The sequence below is a fragment of the Trichogramma pretiosum genome, unplaced genomic scaffold (genome assembly GCF_000599845.2).
Source record: "Trichogramma pretiosum strain Unisexual culture from Peru unplaced genomic scaffold, Tpre_2.0 scaffold24, whole genome shotgun sequence".
NCBI lineage: Eukaryota > Metazoa > Arthropoda > Insecta > Hymenoptera > Trichogrammatidae > Trichogramma > Trichogramma pretiosum.
The window spans coordinates 2159159-2174284 of NW_019641611.1; the positions used below are offsets into that span (position 1 = coordinate 2159159).

At 31.1% G+C, this 15126-nt stretch overlaps 1 protein-coding gene across 1 annotated transcript in view; it reads right to left on the reverse strand.

Annotated features, from left to right (window-relative positions):
• Positions 1-12767, reverse strand: part of LOC106648438 (guanine nucleotide-binding protein G(I)/G(S)/G(T) subunit beta-1) — a 30418-nt gene extending 17651 nt beyond the window's left edge. The window contains exons 1-4 of the mRNA XM_014365346.2: positions 12405-12767; positions 11224-11359; positions 7542-7687; positions 1229-1522 (exon numbers count right to left, since the gene is read on the reverse strand). Coding sequence (XP_014220832.1) covers positions 1229-1522; positions 7542-7687; positions 11224-11280 — 497 coding nt within the window. The 5' untranslated portion in view covers positions 11281-11359; positions 12405-12767. The remainder of the gene's footprint in view (positions 1-1228; positions 1523-7541; positions 7688-11223; positions 11360-12404) is intronic.
• Positions 12768-15126: the final 2359 nt, after the last annotated feature.

The window sequence follows — 15126 nt, forward strand, 5'->3', positions numbered from 1 at the left end:
CTCTGAAGTTATGGATATATTCAAGGGTTGGTATAAAAATTGTATACTTTATTTATTTATTTCTTAATACTAAAATTTAACCTACCTAATAAGTGAAATAAAGTGAAAGAAGTAATTGTAAAATTAAAGAGTATGTAAAGATTGATAATAATTTCTGAAATCCTACCTCTTGTTTAAAAATGAACATGGTTGCATTCATCGATTAGCTCAAGCTCAAAAATGTTGTTCGAAAGACAGTAGTATATTATGATACGTGTGACTGAAGCAGGTCATTATTGCACGGCATGGGCTACTTGAGTCATAAGTATCATACGCTTTTTTATAGCACTGTGCTAAATGTACTCAATTCACGTTTAGGCCCCTTTTGGCGAGATATAAGGTGCTCATAATAGCGTCGCGATGTGAGGTTAGCGCATGAGCGTAGCGAGTGCGTTAGGCGCCCCGTGGTGCAATAATGAGCAGCTTAAGTCACGACAAAGCGTGTCTTAAACGTGAACTTTAGTCACGCAGTGTTATAAATTTGGTTTTTGGTTAAGATATTAAAGTTCAAGGCTATATATACTAGACTGACAGTAAGAATAAAAATTTTTTTCTTTTGGCCCACCCTGGGCGGAAAAGTGATTGTTACCCTAAAAAAATGAGCTGTGCAAAATTTGGGGGCTAATAAATGATTTTAACCCGTGCCTCCACGAGACTTCATGATTTAAATTTTTATGAATTTTTTTCAAATCCCTAATGATTTGAGGGTTTCTAAACTCTAAATAATCCACTGCTTTGAGTGTTTAAAAATCATGAAACATATGTGTTTTAATGTAAAATTTCATGAACTTTCAGAATCTGGAATTTAATATTATTATAAACCATCCCTCTACAAGGTATAATATGAAACAGCAACCAAAAGTAATAAGTCTTCCTTTATAATCACTCCACTTCGACAACGGGTCTAATAAATAAATGTTTATTGTCTAATCCCGACCACGGGATATAATGAGCATGAATATTGAGCTTGATTAAATTTTTTCTTGGTTAATCAGAAATGGTATGAACATATTTTACTATCAAAAAAAAAATTTCTACTACTCAGATTTACATGAACATTTTTAATACATACGTTAATATGATACTTTATGGATATATTGACTTAAAAAAATTCCTTCTAAGATTTACTAACATACTCGCACAAAAACTTACTAGTTGTCCGTTCAAAATATTATTTTGAAATACTTACCATGACATATCCCCTGAACTGGTGACTATTTGGTTATCATCTAAAAATCGGCAGCAAGATAGATATCCAGTATGACCCGGTAATTCTCTACTAACGCGTACATTTCCTTCTCGCGTTTTCAGACTATATATTGAACATATATTATCTAATCCTCCACAAGCGACATAACTTCCAGATGGTGCATAAGCACAAGTCATAACCCATGATGATCGTAAAGGTATTGCATGAACTTTATTAGTTGTGTAACTGTCCCAAACAATGAGTTTTCCATCTTGTGATGCAGAAACTAAATTTCTGAAAAGAAAATAAGTTTTTAAACTGAGTACACTCTCAAATTTTCGTGAGAATTGAAAAAAAAACGAAAAAGTTTCGAGGCTATAAATATTTAAATGAGGTTTATGATTCGAGTATCGTTTAATATTGTGAAAATAGTCTGTATAAGTTATTCCAAAGGGTGATTCGGTAATTTATGATCCGAATTTTCTGCTGAATACGGATACAATTTTTTTCATTGAACACATATTATACAAATTGATTATTGTTTTTGAAAATCCTAAAAAGCTAAAAAAATAAGTGAAGTATCAAACTTTTTTAAGAGATATTTTTATTACTGCGGCCAAGCTAATTTATGCAGATTAATGGTGCATTCGTGTTCTTTTCCACCTATCTGCAAAACTAATAGTGACTATGGAAAATTATTCGACATGTGAAAATCGATAGATTTATGCCGGTTCTTTTCACTGTAGACCTTACTTCCAAAATCCTTTTTGTACGAAAAAGCGGCTTATAAGACAAGTGTTTAATCCATTAACGACGAAAACGCTTCATTTTTTCGTTGGTTTTCAAAGCGATTTGTTCCGTAATTTTAGGCCTCAAAAACATTTCACAAGCCATTAAGACAATGTAAAATGTAATGAAAGTTCCGAAACTGACCTCAAAATATTGATTTTGTCATGATAAAAAAGTTATAGCTATTGAAACAAAAAAAAACGTAAAATTTTTTGAGACAAATCAAGTTTTCGATTTTTATAGCCATGTTACCATTGGGGAATCACGATTTTAACATGATCAGGGGTGATCACGACCATCAAATTATCTCAGGGGATTTTTATGGAAATTTCGAACCACTTTCCAAACTTTGGTATTATGCAAAAAATCAAAATTTTGAGCTTAGTTTCTGAAAGGGAATTAAATTTTACATTAAAATAGGGGCGTGCGAAATGTTTTTGAGACCTAAAACTACAGAAGGAATCGTTCGAAAGCCAACAAAAAAATGAAGCCTTTACGTCGTTAATGAGTTAATATAGCGGTTTTTCGCCTATTGAGAGTGTTGAAAATTGTCAAAACTATATGGTATTTTTTTCTCACTCTTTCTTCGCTTTTCCTTGATTTCTTGGCCTTTCATGATTTTTTTCCTTGATTTCTTGACACAAAACGCATGATTTACATTGTGATGATACTGCCCGTCAAAGTAATGCCAGTATTGAACGAGGAGACACAAATTTCGACTTTTTTGTCAATGCGTTATTTTATGTCCAACTGAGGTATAAAGGCCAAAACTAACAGGATTATCATAGCTCTTTGTAAATGCGGCGTCAGGTTTACAATTCATGCATCCATTCTTCAACTGCATTTGTTTAAACAAAACAAAAACGTTGCTTTTGAAAAGTTTGTTCCAAAATTATCGTATTTTTCACCACAAGCATGCAATAGAATCGGGTTGAAACCTAGGTTATGATGACATACAGTGTACACAGTCTCCAACCATTTAAAGGCCTATTCAGAGTCAAAGTGTTACAGCCTGTGATGCAACCTTTTACTATAAAAAATAATTATAAAAGAAACCAATAAAACTATGAGAAGCAGCTAGCGAGCATCTACACATTAATTACAATTTAATGTATCTCGCGCATCTTCTATGGATAATTTCGATGACACACACGACAGGTAAAAAGTAACATCATTTCGGACACGCACAGACAGCGTGAACAATGCCGAATTGAGCGGCCTAAAACCATCACCTATTTCTTAGGCCTCTGTTAATTAAATAGTTGCAAGAACTCTTGCGAAAATACAATTCACACGACAAAGAAACGTACACGCGCATGCAAGATATGTGTGAATTATTGAGACATATCGAGCCGACTACATACGCTGCAACCGCTAAGGCGGGGGCAAATTTAGGTGTATATAAGCTACGAGAAAAGAGTCTCAGCAGCTCCTTCATATCTACGAAATCGCACACTGCGTATCGTGAGCTCGGTGGTTCCTCCAATTTTGTGAGGCGCGCATCGAGCCATTATGCGCAAGCTCTGTCATTACCGATTTCTTATACGGCGTACATTCAATCGCCATTCGTTGCTGTAGACTCTTAGATTTTGAATCTTTCGAAAATATGATTAATTGTTCATAGTCTTTCAACGAAAAGTACCATCCATCGCTGTACATCTGCTCAGGCAGGAAGTCGGCAATGAGATATAAAATATTGTTGCATTCAACGGGAGTGACGTGCGAATATAAATATTGTAACCGCGCGAGCAAGTGCATCTGCGTGATCCAGCCATCATCCAGACTTCAACCAGACAAGGAGTATCGCAGGCAGCCAACGACGTCACCAGGCAAGCGACATCGCAGGCAGCCAACGACTCCAAGCAGCTAGGAGGCAAACAGTATGAGTATGCGTGTGTGATCTGTAGCGAACTATGCTGCTTGTTAATTATCATAATTAATATTATTGTAAACCATCTCACTACCACAATAATATATAAACTTCAATAAAATAATTAGTCTCTCTTCATTATCACTCCAACTCGGCAACAAGTCTAAGAAATAAATAGTTTATTGTTAAATCCCGACCACGGGACGTAACAAAAGAATAGACTTTTAGAGTGAGTTTGGGTTCCGAAAAGGCTGAACAATGATCAAACTTCGTAATTTGGTGCATGCATTGAGTGATCACTTGATAGTCCACATTCTTTGAGACTGAGAAATACATCATCTTCAATGCTTGTTGCTCGTGCAATGCGGGAATCAGTTATCTTTCATGATTGCAAGAAAATGAAAATAATCTTCCAGATTGAATAATTCCAATCTTGTAAACGAATGATTTTCATGTTCTGGCGTAGAAATAACAATAATAAACGACGAAAGTTAAGTCCAAACTAAAAAATAACTCGAGCATTTATTTAAATTTATATTATTTTTATAGTTGCTAAGAAAGTAATACAACAATATTTTTATGAACACGATGAATATGCATAATGACTTGCATTTTGAAAAAATCGAATCGGTGGTAACAGTAATTTTTAGCCGTTTCAAATTTATGAAAAAATTATATTGGAAAATTCCAAGATTTTCAATAAATAATTTTAGAAAAAAATATTTAGAAACGTTGATACCCACCCCAAAAATCAACTAGTGATCAGATGTTTAAACAACTAGAGTGGCCATAATCAATAAAGGCTGTACGGAAGGTAACCATCAGAACTGTGCAGTGTTAACGATAAATGCTATTCGAATGCTTTCAAATCAGTCATATGATCGATGTTACTGGAGTGACAAATTAAAAAATATAGATGGCAAAACCCAAATCAAAGAAAATGGATTCAGCAAAAAAAGCGCGCGCTTCTGTGTATTATTTTTTCTTTTTAACGAGAAAGGAATAGTATATTACTGCCCTAGGCCGGAAAAAACAGAATAGTCTCAGGGCACGTAAAATAAGCGGCCTAGGCGAAGCCGAAATCGATTAGCACGAGCAATGGGGCTTTTTTTTCCCAGTATAGGCCAGTATTTTGTTTTACATACCCCGTAGTCCGAAAATAGCAATATCCAGTTTAGCGCAGTGGCTGAGAAATGCTACTTTAGGGCCGTTGTTAAGTAAATCCATGTACTGATTCAAAATGCGAAATCCCGACGTCGCATGGACATTTCGGATTCAAGTAGTGTACTGATGAGTGGTGATGTTATGGAGGCTGCAGCGAAGCAAGGTGGTTCTGTATTGAAACCCTTTATGCACAAGACTATATGCGTTACGCAGTGCACAGCGTTAGCATGGCAGAACATAAGGGAAATGTATTGGACTCTTAATATATTCTTATTTGCCTGGAAACACCCATTTATACTTATATCATTCAAAAACTAATGAAATTTCCTATATCACATATTAATTTCATTAACTTGTCAAGTGATTTGAGCTCACAGTACAGTAAAAACGGCAACTTCCCATTTGATTCAATTTTAAATGGCCAAATCTTTGAATTTCATTATTTCCCAAGTTTGCATGGAAACCCCAAATTTTTTTTTGACCAAAAATCTTTTAATTTCATAAACCATCATCGGTTCAAATTTCACTTTGATCTAAAGTTTTTTTCATTTTCGATACAGCCTCCTAAAGTGGGCTGCTGTGTGTCTCTCTGCTAATGCCGATTAAAACCTATCCTCTCTTCTGCTCCTGTTCTATCGCCCTGGGAGCACTGCTAGGCATTACTTCGCGGGGAGAGACCATCTCTCGGTAGCTCACATCCTGATTTTGATAGATCTTCATGTTCCGTCTTCTTCGAACCACATCTTTCGGGAATCTTCTTCTGGTCCTCTCTTTGCTTCTTAGTCTTGTGATAACTGTGCTAGCGAAGTAGGATACTACTTTTCAGTTGTGTTCAGAGTCAAGTGTGAACCCAAAAATCGTCTCGGCTCCAAAAGCTCGTTAGTAAGGTGGTGGAGTTACTCTTTTTCCACCGTGAATCGAGAGCAGTGGAAGACGTGCTCGATGTCCTTTACTAAGGCAGGAGTTGTTTGTGTCATTTTTGGTACGCTATAAATATGACCTGAACCAACCGTGGTTAGACAGGAGTTGGGTGAGGTGGTAATTTACTTCTCTATGGCTCCTCTCGAACTACGGGGTGACGTTCGGAATGAACCGGTGAATCCACTGACTCTTCGTTGAGCACGCTCATTGAACCTGCCATTTCTCCAGTATTTTCCCATGTTCCTTTCTCGCGGTATCTTCGCGACGACGCTCATAGAGCCTCGAGCACTCGTAGTGTATGTGTATAAGTCCGTTGAATTGATCAGCATGATTTGTGTAAGGGGCTTGTAGCAAGACCTGGTTGGGCTTGTTTTAAAGGATTTAGTTTATGCAAGAAATATAAAAAACTCACTCAAGTATTCATTGAAATTATAAAACAAATTATTACCATTTCTTGCAAAACACGCTCAGCCTGATGGAAAGGAACTAATAAAAACCAATAGAAAATCAGCTTCACTAGAAAATATAGGGAAATACAAGTGGCATAAAAAAATGTATTTTCTCATATTTTCTAATGAAGCTGGTTTTCTTTTCATTTCCCATTATGGGCAAAACTCATTACTTCCGATAAGATATATCACGTGAAATCTTGTATTCATGTAATTCCATTAGTTTTTGCCGTTGCAAAAACTTATTGATTACGATACATATTTTTTTATTGGTTTTTATTGGTTCTTTTCAATCGGGTAGAGCAACTTCACGAAAAGTACAGCAAATTTTGGATTCGCGTGTATTGACGTATATATGTAAAAAATTATATATTAAAAGTATAATAAATCTCAATCACGATTCCCTTATAAATTAAATGTTAGGTATAGGGTGAAGATCGCTTTTACCGACTTAAGAGAGACGGCCAGCAAGCTATGGCCAGAGTGGGGACGCGCGGCCCGCCGGCCAGTCAAGTCTCCCTCAACGCGCGCATGTCTCTTTTTATGACCCTCCTCTGTTCGAATTAGATCCGTCTGTAGTTCGTTGAATAGAGTCATAAATTGCGATATTAACAAATAGATAGATATATAGTGTGTCCATTACAAGTGATAGAATTATTCAACTCAATTAATAAGTTTTTGTTTCATCTTAAACAAAGTGACAGTGTTGTATTCAGTGGAGTGATTGTCATCCTGACAATCTCTCCAGGCAATAACAAATATCAACAATAAAAAAAACTGCAACGAATCGAAACTATAAATTTTGAATAGAGCAATTCGAAATCCTCCTTTTAAAAAAAAATTAATAATTCTTCTACAAAGAATATGCCTCCTAATTTTATTTTGTTGGAATAAGTGTATTTATTATTATATGACAAATACATATTTTCTAGAATAAAACAAGCGCAATACACACAGCATGTTGGGTGCATGGTTGCCTTCTAATTGAGTTACGCCAAGCTTCAGGAGAATAACTCGTGTCTATAATTCACGCTTGCGTTACAATACCGAGAATCAACCTCACGTTACGTTTCATAAAATCTTTGTAAAAAATAACCAATATTCAAATTTACATTATTACCTTGAATCGCTGCCCCAATGCATTGCATATATTTTAGCTAAATGTCCTCTCAAAGTACGTCTAGTGCGCATTTGGATTCGTCCAATCGGTTCCAAGCTAGCAGTTGCTTGAACGAGAGTGGTATCACAGGCATTTTTTCTAGCATCCTAAAATTATATATTATAAGTAGAAGGAGGAAACAAGTATAACATTTAGAAAATTAATAAAACAGCATTATATTCGTTTGATACGATCAAATCAAATATTTTGAAAAAATTACTAGAAAGCGTTTTGATCTGAAACATAGATATTAAAACGCATCCTAAGTGTCAGACTGAATATGCTTAATTGAATGTTACCAATATAGTTGGATGAGTTGTAAATTTTCGGGAAAATAAAATCAAATTACCACATAAAACATTAAGGGCCTTCTTTGCACACCAAGATGCTTATTCCAGGCTACCAAACCTAAAATGTATTCAGAACGTACTCTTGAGGTCTCTATTTTAAGAAACACTGGTTATATTTTGTAAAACAATATTTTTTCTTAAAAAAAGTTTAAAGAGAAAGTCTACAGACAAACATTTTTGAAAGCGAATCTGGGATACCGTATTTCCCGATCCGAAATTTAAAAATTGACTCGGAAAATTCTGAAAAAAACGTAGAGTGTTTGTTGAACAATTCGTAGACTTTTATCTCTTTAAACTTTTTCTCTAAACTCAATAGTTTATGAGATAAAAAAATAATGAAATTTAAATCATTTCTGTATATATATTTAACTCCGAATAACAATGATAGGTTATTTAAAAATTGAAATAAAAAAAAATTTGACCTCAAAAACACGTTCTTGTTGCGTAAATTTGCAATTTTTTATTATAAATTATTAATGTACGCAATTTTAAACACAATTGAGACATGGTAAGAGCGCTAAGTTGAATGCCAAAATCGTGTCCTCCCGGCGTTAATAGGTTAAACCATTACACAATTTAGGAAATGTTACTTGACACTCTGAGAAAGCTATGGAAATTTTTTGCTAATGAAACTTTGGATTATACTTGATACAATTTAGAAAATTCTATGCAAAAAAGCTTTCTTGAATTTAATCAAATTTCTTACACTTCAAAAAAAATTTCTTGATTTTTTTTTCAATCATTCTATTCTGAGTTGAAAATTTTTAAAATATATACAATAAGCATGAATTTTGAATTAATGACAAGCCTATGGAAAAGTTGGTAGATAGTCTCCAATATTCTATCAAAATTCCTGGACATTCTGCCATGTAAATCAATAAAAGTTAATCATGCCAACTAGACAAAATTTTTTTAAGCAGGTGAGTTGATAGAAAATCAGCCATAAGTTTTTATAGTATTAGTCTACTTTCATAGTCGGAAAAATCCTATTTATTCATTGCATTTTCTAATTCTCAACATTTGTCGTAAGTTTTTGAAAAAATTAATAATAAAAAGATATATACTGATTCGAAAAAGCAGAGAGTTTTTTAAGAAAAATGATCGTTTAATGCAAATTAACTGAAAACTTATGTTTTTTTGAAATTTTTTTTTTGAAATCAAAATGACCTCTCAAAATAAGATTTATTTCATTCAAATCTAACGCTCAAATTTTTTTATTTTCAACAATTTTAAATACTCTAAAATAAGTAGTATGTAGTAAATTGGCCCATAGTTTGGGACCCGCTTTTTTCTGATAATTAAAAAAAATTTTAAGGAAAAAGTCCATAAATACTTAGTCCATATTAGAAGTCAGTAAAAATATTGAGTAATTTAATGACATCAATCAATGAGACTAACTAGGCAACCACTCCAGGTGCGGGTGACCAATTCTTATCAAAATTTTTATGTGACTTCCTCGTACTTAGTAATGAAGCCCAGTATGTTTCGTTTGATCCCATGGGCTTTGAAGCCCATTTTTAAAAGCGTTTTCTATTTTATTCAAAAATCTTTGCGATTTTTTATGTCGATTTCGAAGCACTTAAACGAAAAATGCAAAGAACAAAACAGTTTTAAAATTTTTCGAATTTGTCTGTTTTTTTTTCAGAATTTTTGGGATCATTCATCACCCTTAGTCTTAGAATAAACCCTAACAAGTCTTAGAATCTTTAAAAAAAACTTCGAATTTGGGCCTCTCAAGATGGTCTCAAAAGTTCTGAAATAATTCAGACAGATTCATTGAAAAAATTTTAAAACTGTTTTGTTTTTTGCATTTTTTTGTTTAAGTGTTCTAAATCGATATCGAAAATCGCAAAGATTTTTGAATTAAATAGAAAACGCTTTTAAACATAGGCTCAAAGCCCATGGGATCAAACTAAGCATACTGGGCTTCATTACTAAGTACGAGGAAGCCACATAAAAATTTTGATAAGAATTGGTCACCCGCAACTGAGGTGGTCTCCTTGTAAGTAGTAGAACTATTTCCGGCGATAAAAGGTGTAAGTCGAAAAGGATAGTCTGAGTTGACAGAGATCTGTTTGTGTTCCCTCGGACAGACCAAATTACGCTGGAATTATGTTTTCTGATCTTTACTGAATCAAACATCATACAGCAATCCCGATTATCAACGTCATATAATGCGCTCTACTTAAACGCATGCGCGTCGTGTATAGAGAAAATGAAATGATAAAATATGCCTTTTTTTGATATTTCATTTATTTATTTATTTATTCATTGATCACCATTATTTAATTTTATCTGGTATGGTGTTTCTTTTCGATATTATGTACTAAAAGTTTAATTTATTTAATGTTTTACTATAATAAAAATTTTTATGAATTAAATAGTCTATAAAAATTTGCAACGAATTTTTACATATAGTTTTACAAAAAAATTAAATTATTAAAGACATCTTAAAAAGATCCAAGTCGATTTTGATCCATTTATTTTTATTTATTTAATTTTTTTTTTTTATAATTGGAACCGAAGTAAATTGATTTTGAAATTGTGGTGTAATTTTTTTATGATTTGATTTTAAAGAAAAATATTTCTCAAAATCTCTTTAAGTCCAAGTTCTTTAATCAAATATTTATATTCAAGTGGTTAGATTGTTCTTAAATATTAAGAATTATATTATTCTTAATATTATTCTTATATTATTATTATTCTGAATATTATTCTTATTCCAAAAATATTAAGATTAACTTCAAAAAATTTCAAAAAATCTAGCCAAGCAACCTGGTTTCTTATCATTCAAATTTTGGATGGAATACGTCAAGAATACTCAGGTTATTTTGAATTAAAGAGTTAAAATTCATGCCGCAAAGATTGTAGATAGTCACAAAGTTAAATATTATTATATTAAAATTTTGATTTAAATAAATATAGTCACAAAATCAACTTCGTCATAAACCAAGCACATATATTTTCAAAAACTTCATTTTGTACGAGTAAAAATGACTATAAAGGAATCACTCAAGTCAATTTTATTGATTAATATCAATCTTTACAATTTTTGGAAGTTTCCAATAGGTACTGGCTTCGACGCAGTCTTAGTATATGTTTATTTTTAATATTAAATCGAAAGGCACTACTCTATATGAAATAAAATTTAATTAGATCAAATAACTTTTTAAAATTTATATAACATTAAAACTGAAGCTGTACAATTTCAAATTGACTACAATTTTTTTAAAATCAGTAATTAATCAATCACAAGCTAACAATTATCATTAATAATATAGAATATTTCTTACCCGTATTGCATTTTTTAATGTTTCAGCCTCTTGCCGTAAAGTATCAAGTTCATTCATGATTAAAACCAAGTTAATTAATCAAATATACTTTTGTTGAATTTCCTATGTTATTCTTCAAGTAGATGACTGATGTATTCTGATGGGAAAAAAACCAATATTATTAAAAGACATCAATGTATCAACAGGTATTACAAAAACAATATCTAAAATGTATAGAAGTACCAATACGTTTCTGGTATAAACTTTAAAAAGATTCCAAAGTGAGAGTAAAAAATATATTTTCAAATAAAAAGTGTCGGGTATTTGCTTTTATTGTTTATTGACCTTAATAAGGCTAAAAGAAAAATAAAAATCATATTTAAGTTTTTTAGAACAGTGAATTTCTTTTGATTGATAAAATTATGGGAATATTTTTATATGAAATAATAATGATTATAAACATAACAACTTATTTATGATACCTTGAATAATATTAAAATTTTATATGTATTAACTCATACAAAAATATCATCAAGATGATTTATCAAATATTTTGATGCATGCAAAACAATGCTAGTTTGAAATACTAGCTTTTCTACTAGTATCTCTTCTAGTATAAAATGGATGCTTTTTAAAATTTTTTTCTCTATATTATCAAATAATTAAATAATTTATAAACATCATGCTGCAAAAGTGTTGAGCCAACAGATATATTAATTACAATTCATGTTAGCAGGTTAACAAGTTAATACTTTGAGAAATTAAATTTGTATATAACTAAAGCAAAATAACAATTATATTGATATTGACACAACACAGTTATTGATTAAAAGCACCTTCATAAAATTCCAATGGAATCATAAATTAATAATTACAAATCATGTAATACATAAAGATTTTCAGAAGACAATTGACTAGTATACATTTGATGTTTTAAAAAATACATGTATAGAGTATATTTTTACAAAATTTTAAATTTCAAATATACATCTTTTTACTAAGCTTTAATTAGATAGACAATCAATTGAACAAAATTTTCTAACTACTATTTATTACAAATCAAGTCATACAAAATTGAAACTCGGAAATACTTAAAAATCGAAAGTACTTGTAAAGTTCAACCCATAAATGTATATGTAAGTTATTAAATACTTCCAAGTTCATAAAAATTCATTTCTATATATATGCACACCATAGCTTACCTAGATAACCATTGATAATCACACCATATTGTCAAAGATAATTATCTTCTAAAACTATGCTACACTACAGCATCTGAGAAAACACACTTTCAATAAAAAGTAACATAAATATTTATTTATATCTCGAAGCTTGAAAAGCTGTGTGTGATGTATATAGTTCTATTTCACTCAATATTAAGAATAGTTTGATGAATACCAAATGTTCACTGAAACTTGGAGAATACTTGAACTTCAATATTGCGAGAGTGCATGACAACTAACAGCAGGAAAAAATTTTGACTCTGTAAACAATCTAAATTGATTGTTTTACGGAAAAAAGTCAAGCGGATGATACACCGGAACGGAGTAGACCACACCCATGTGAATCAGAACTCTACGAAGTTTTCTCTCGAGAAGTTGGCTACAAATGGTTCAAATATACGCGGTAATGTTTTTTAAAAACTAAAATTGCTTGAAGTTAAATTCGCCTGGTTGAACATTCGTTACTTATTTAAAGATTTGGTTTTAATTATAAATTTTTTCGCACAAATAATAAATATTTCGTACGCCTTACGAATGAAAACCATAATTAAAAAACTCATGAATTAATAAATGATAAACATTTTAATTATCAAAATGGTCAGACCAAAATACTATGACAAACAATTTTTTTTATTAAGTAAAAAACTACTAACACGGTTAATTTAATTGAATATCTTATAGTAGTTCTCGTAGTGCAATTTTTTTTCTTATTTAGTCTTTTTGATTGGATTATCATAATTTTCGATACAAGATTTTCGGTACAATAAATAAATCAGAATATTTATCAGAAATCAGTGAATTATTAGAAAATTTTGCATAAATTGTTTTATTTGTCCAAAAATTCATCGGAAAGATTATACATGTCCTTCACCAATTTGCAAGAGTTATAACTAAAATGTTTAGCAAAGGTATTTTAGGACATTAAGTAATCGATAATAAAGTAAAATACTTCTAAGAATTACATTTATAATTAAGAAAATCGACATTATTGCGTAGTCTTTATTTATTTTTTATTGAAAATATGAAATACATGATTCGATTTTTGTATGTATTGCAGCGCCAATGTGAATTAAACTTTTAAATCAATCAATCAATTACATTAGATAGATTCAGGAATTATATTATTTAATTTTAAACCTTATTGGAATTTTTTTATTAATCATTATTGACTCTATTAATATATCTTGTTTTTGATACATTTAAATTTATTGCCAAAGAAAGATCTAAAAATTATTAAAAAATATTCTTTTTTCGACGTTTTTCCACGGTTTGTGATTTTCGCCGATTTTACGTGGATTCTTAACTTTCACCGACCATTGAAATAATTTAGTACGTAATATTTTGACATTATCAAGAAGCTCTGTGAATTTTTTCACGAAAGTCTGGATCAAACTGTGTTATATAGACTTTGACTCTTATGCGTTTGTCTAAAATTGAAAGATTTTTCAGATTTTTAGGATTTCTTTCAGACTTTTTAATAATTTTTTTGAAAGTTTGAACAATTTTCAAAGTCGCTTTAAAAACATTTTTTTAAAGTCGCTCAGGGCAAACTAAGAATTTACAGCAATTTAAAAAAAATGTTTAATTTGTATATTTAAAAAAAACGGTAAATGGTTCTAAGAATGTTAATTAAATTTAGGATTATTTTTGACTCCACAAACAATTTTTTCTTGAGAACAGAAAAAAATTTGACTGTTTTATTTTGTAGAATCACTTGTCATAAAAGTAATAATAAAATTGAAACCATCATTTATATGTTGTTTTTTGTTACAAATATCTACAAGTATGTGGGTTAAGCCATAGTTAGCATGAGGGTAAAAAATAAAAATTTGGAAAAATGATGTACTTTTGAAGAGTACATTCAAAGATGAAAATCCTGAAATTTTCACCTCTCTAGGTCCATCTCTTATGAATCTACAGGGATTTGAAGATGAATTTTCTTTTTCTGATGTTATTCTGTTTTCCTGGGAAGTTAATATAAAAATAAATTGTTAAATCGTGATTTTTAATGTAAAATTTGATGTAGAATTCAAATTTTAACTCAAAAATTATGTTTATGATTTCATATCCCTTAAGTATGACAAAATAGCAGGAAATAACATAAAAGTCCACAAATAAACTTGTCGCGCTCGTTCGTTTAGACTATAGAATTTCAATGACAAGAAACAGAAGTTCATCGACAAAATACCGTACAACTTTTACTACATGAGATAAAGACCATGTTTTTTTACGTTCCGTCAGCTAGTGTCATTATCTAAATTAGGTTCGCAGTCCAACACTCTATCGCGTAAATTCATAAGCTCATATCCATAACATTCGCGATAACCTAATAATACATAAATCAACCTGCAACTCATATGAAAATAAGTAAATGCAACAAAAAATCCATGACTTCTTAATTTTATCACCATTGCTTTAAATACAACAATTTTTTTTACTATATTATACTATTGCTTCCTCATAGAGAAAGCTTTGTGATAAGCGTCGAAACGAGGTTTTGAACCAGAAGCGAAGGAAACTAAATTAAAATCCCAAAAAATCTGTCTGTGTGTGTGCATTTTTTTTTTTTTTTTTCAAGTATTAATATAATTTATTTAGAGAAAAGATACGATGTTTGCATTAGGTGGCAAATATAACATTTTGGTTTTTTAACATAGTTTATGTAAATACATCCTCTCCGTTTTTTCTTACCCCGCGGAAG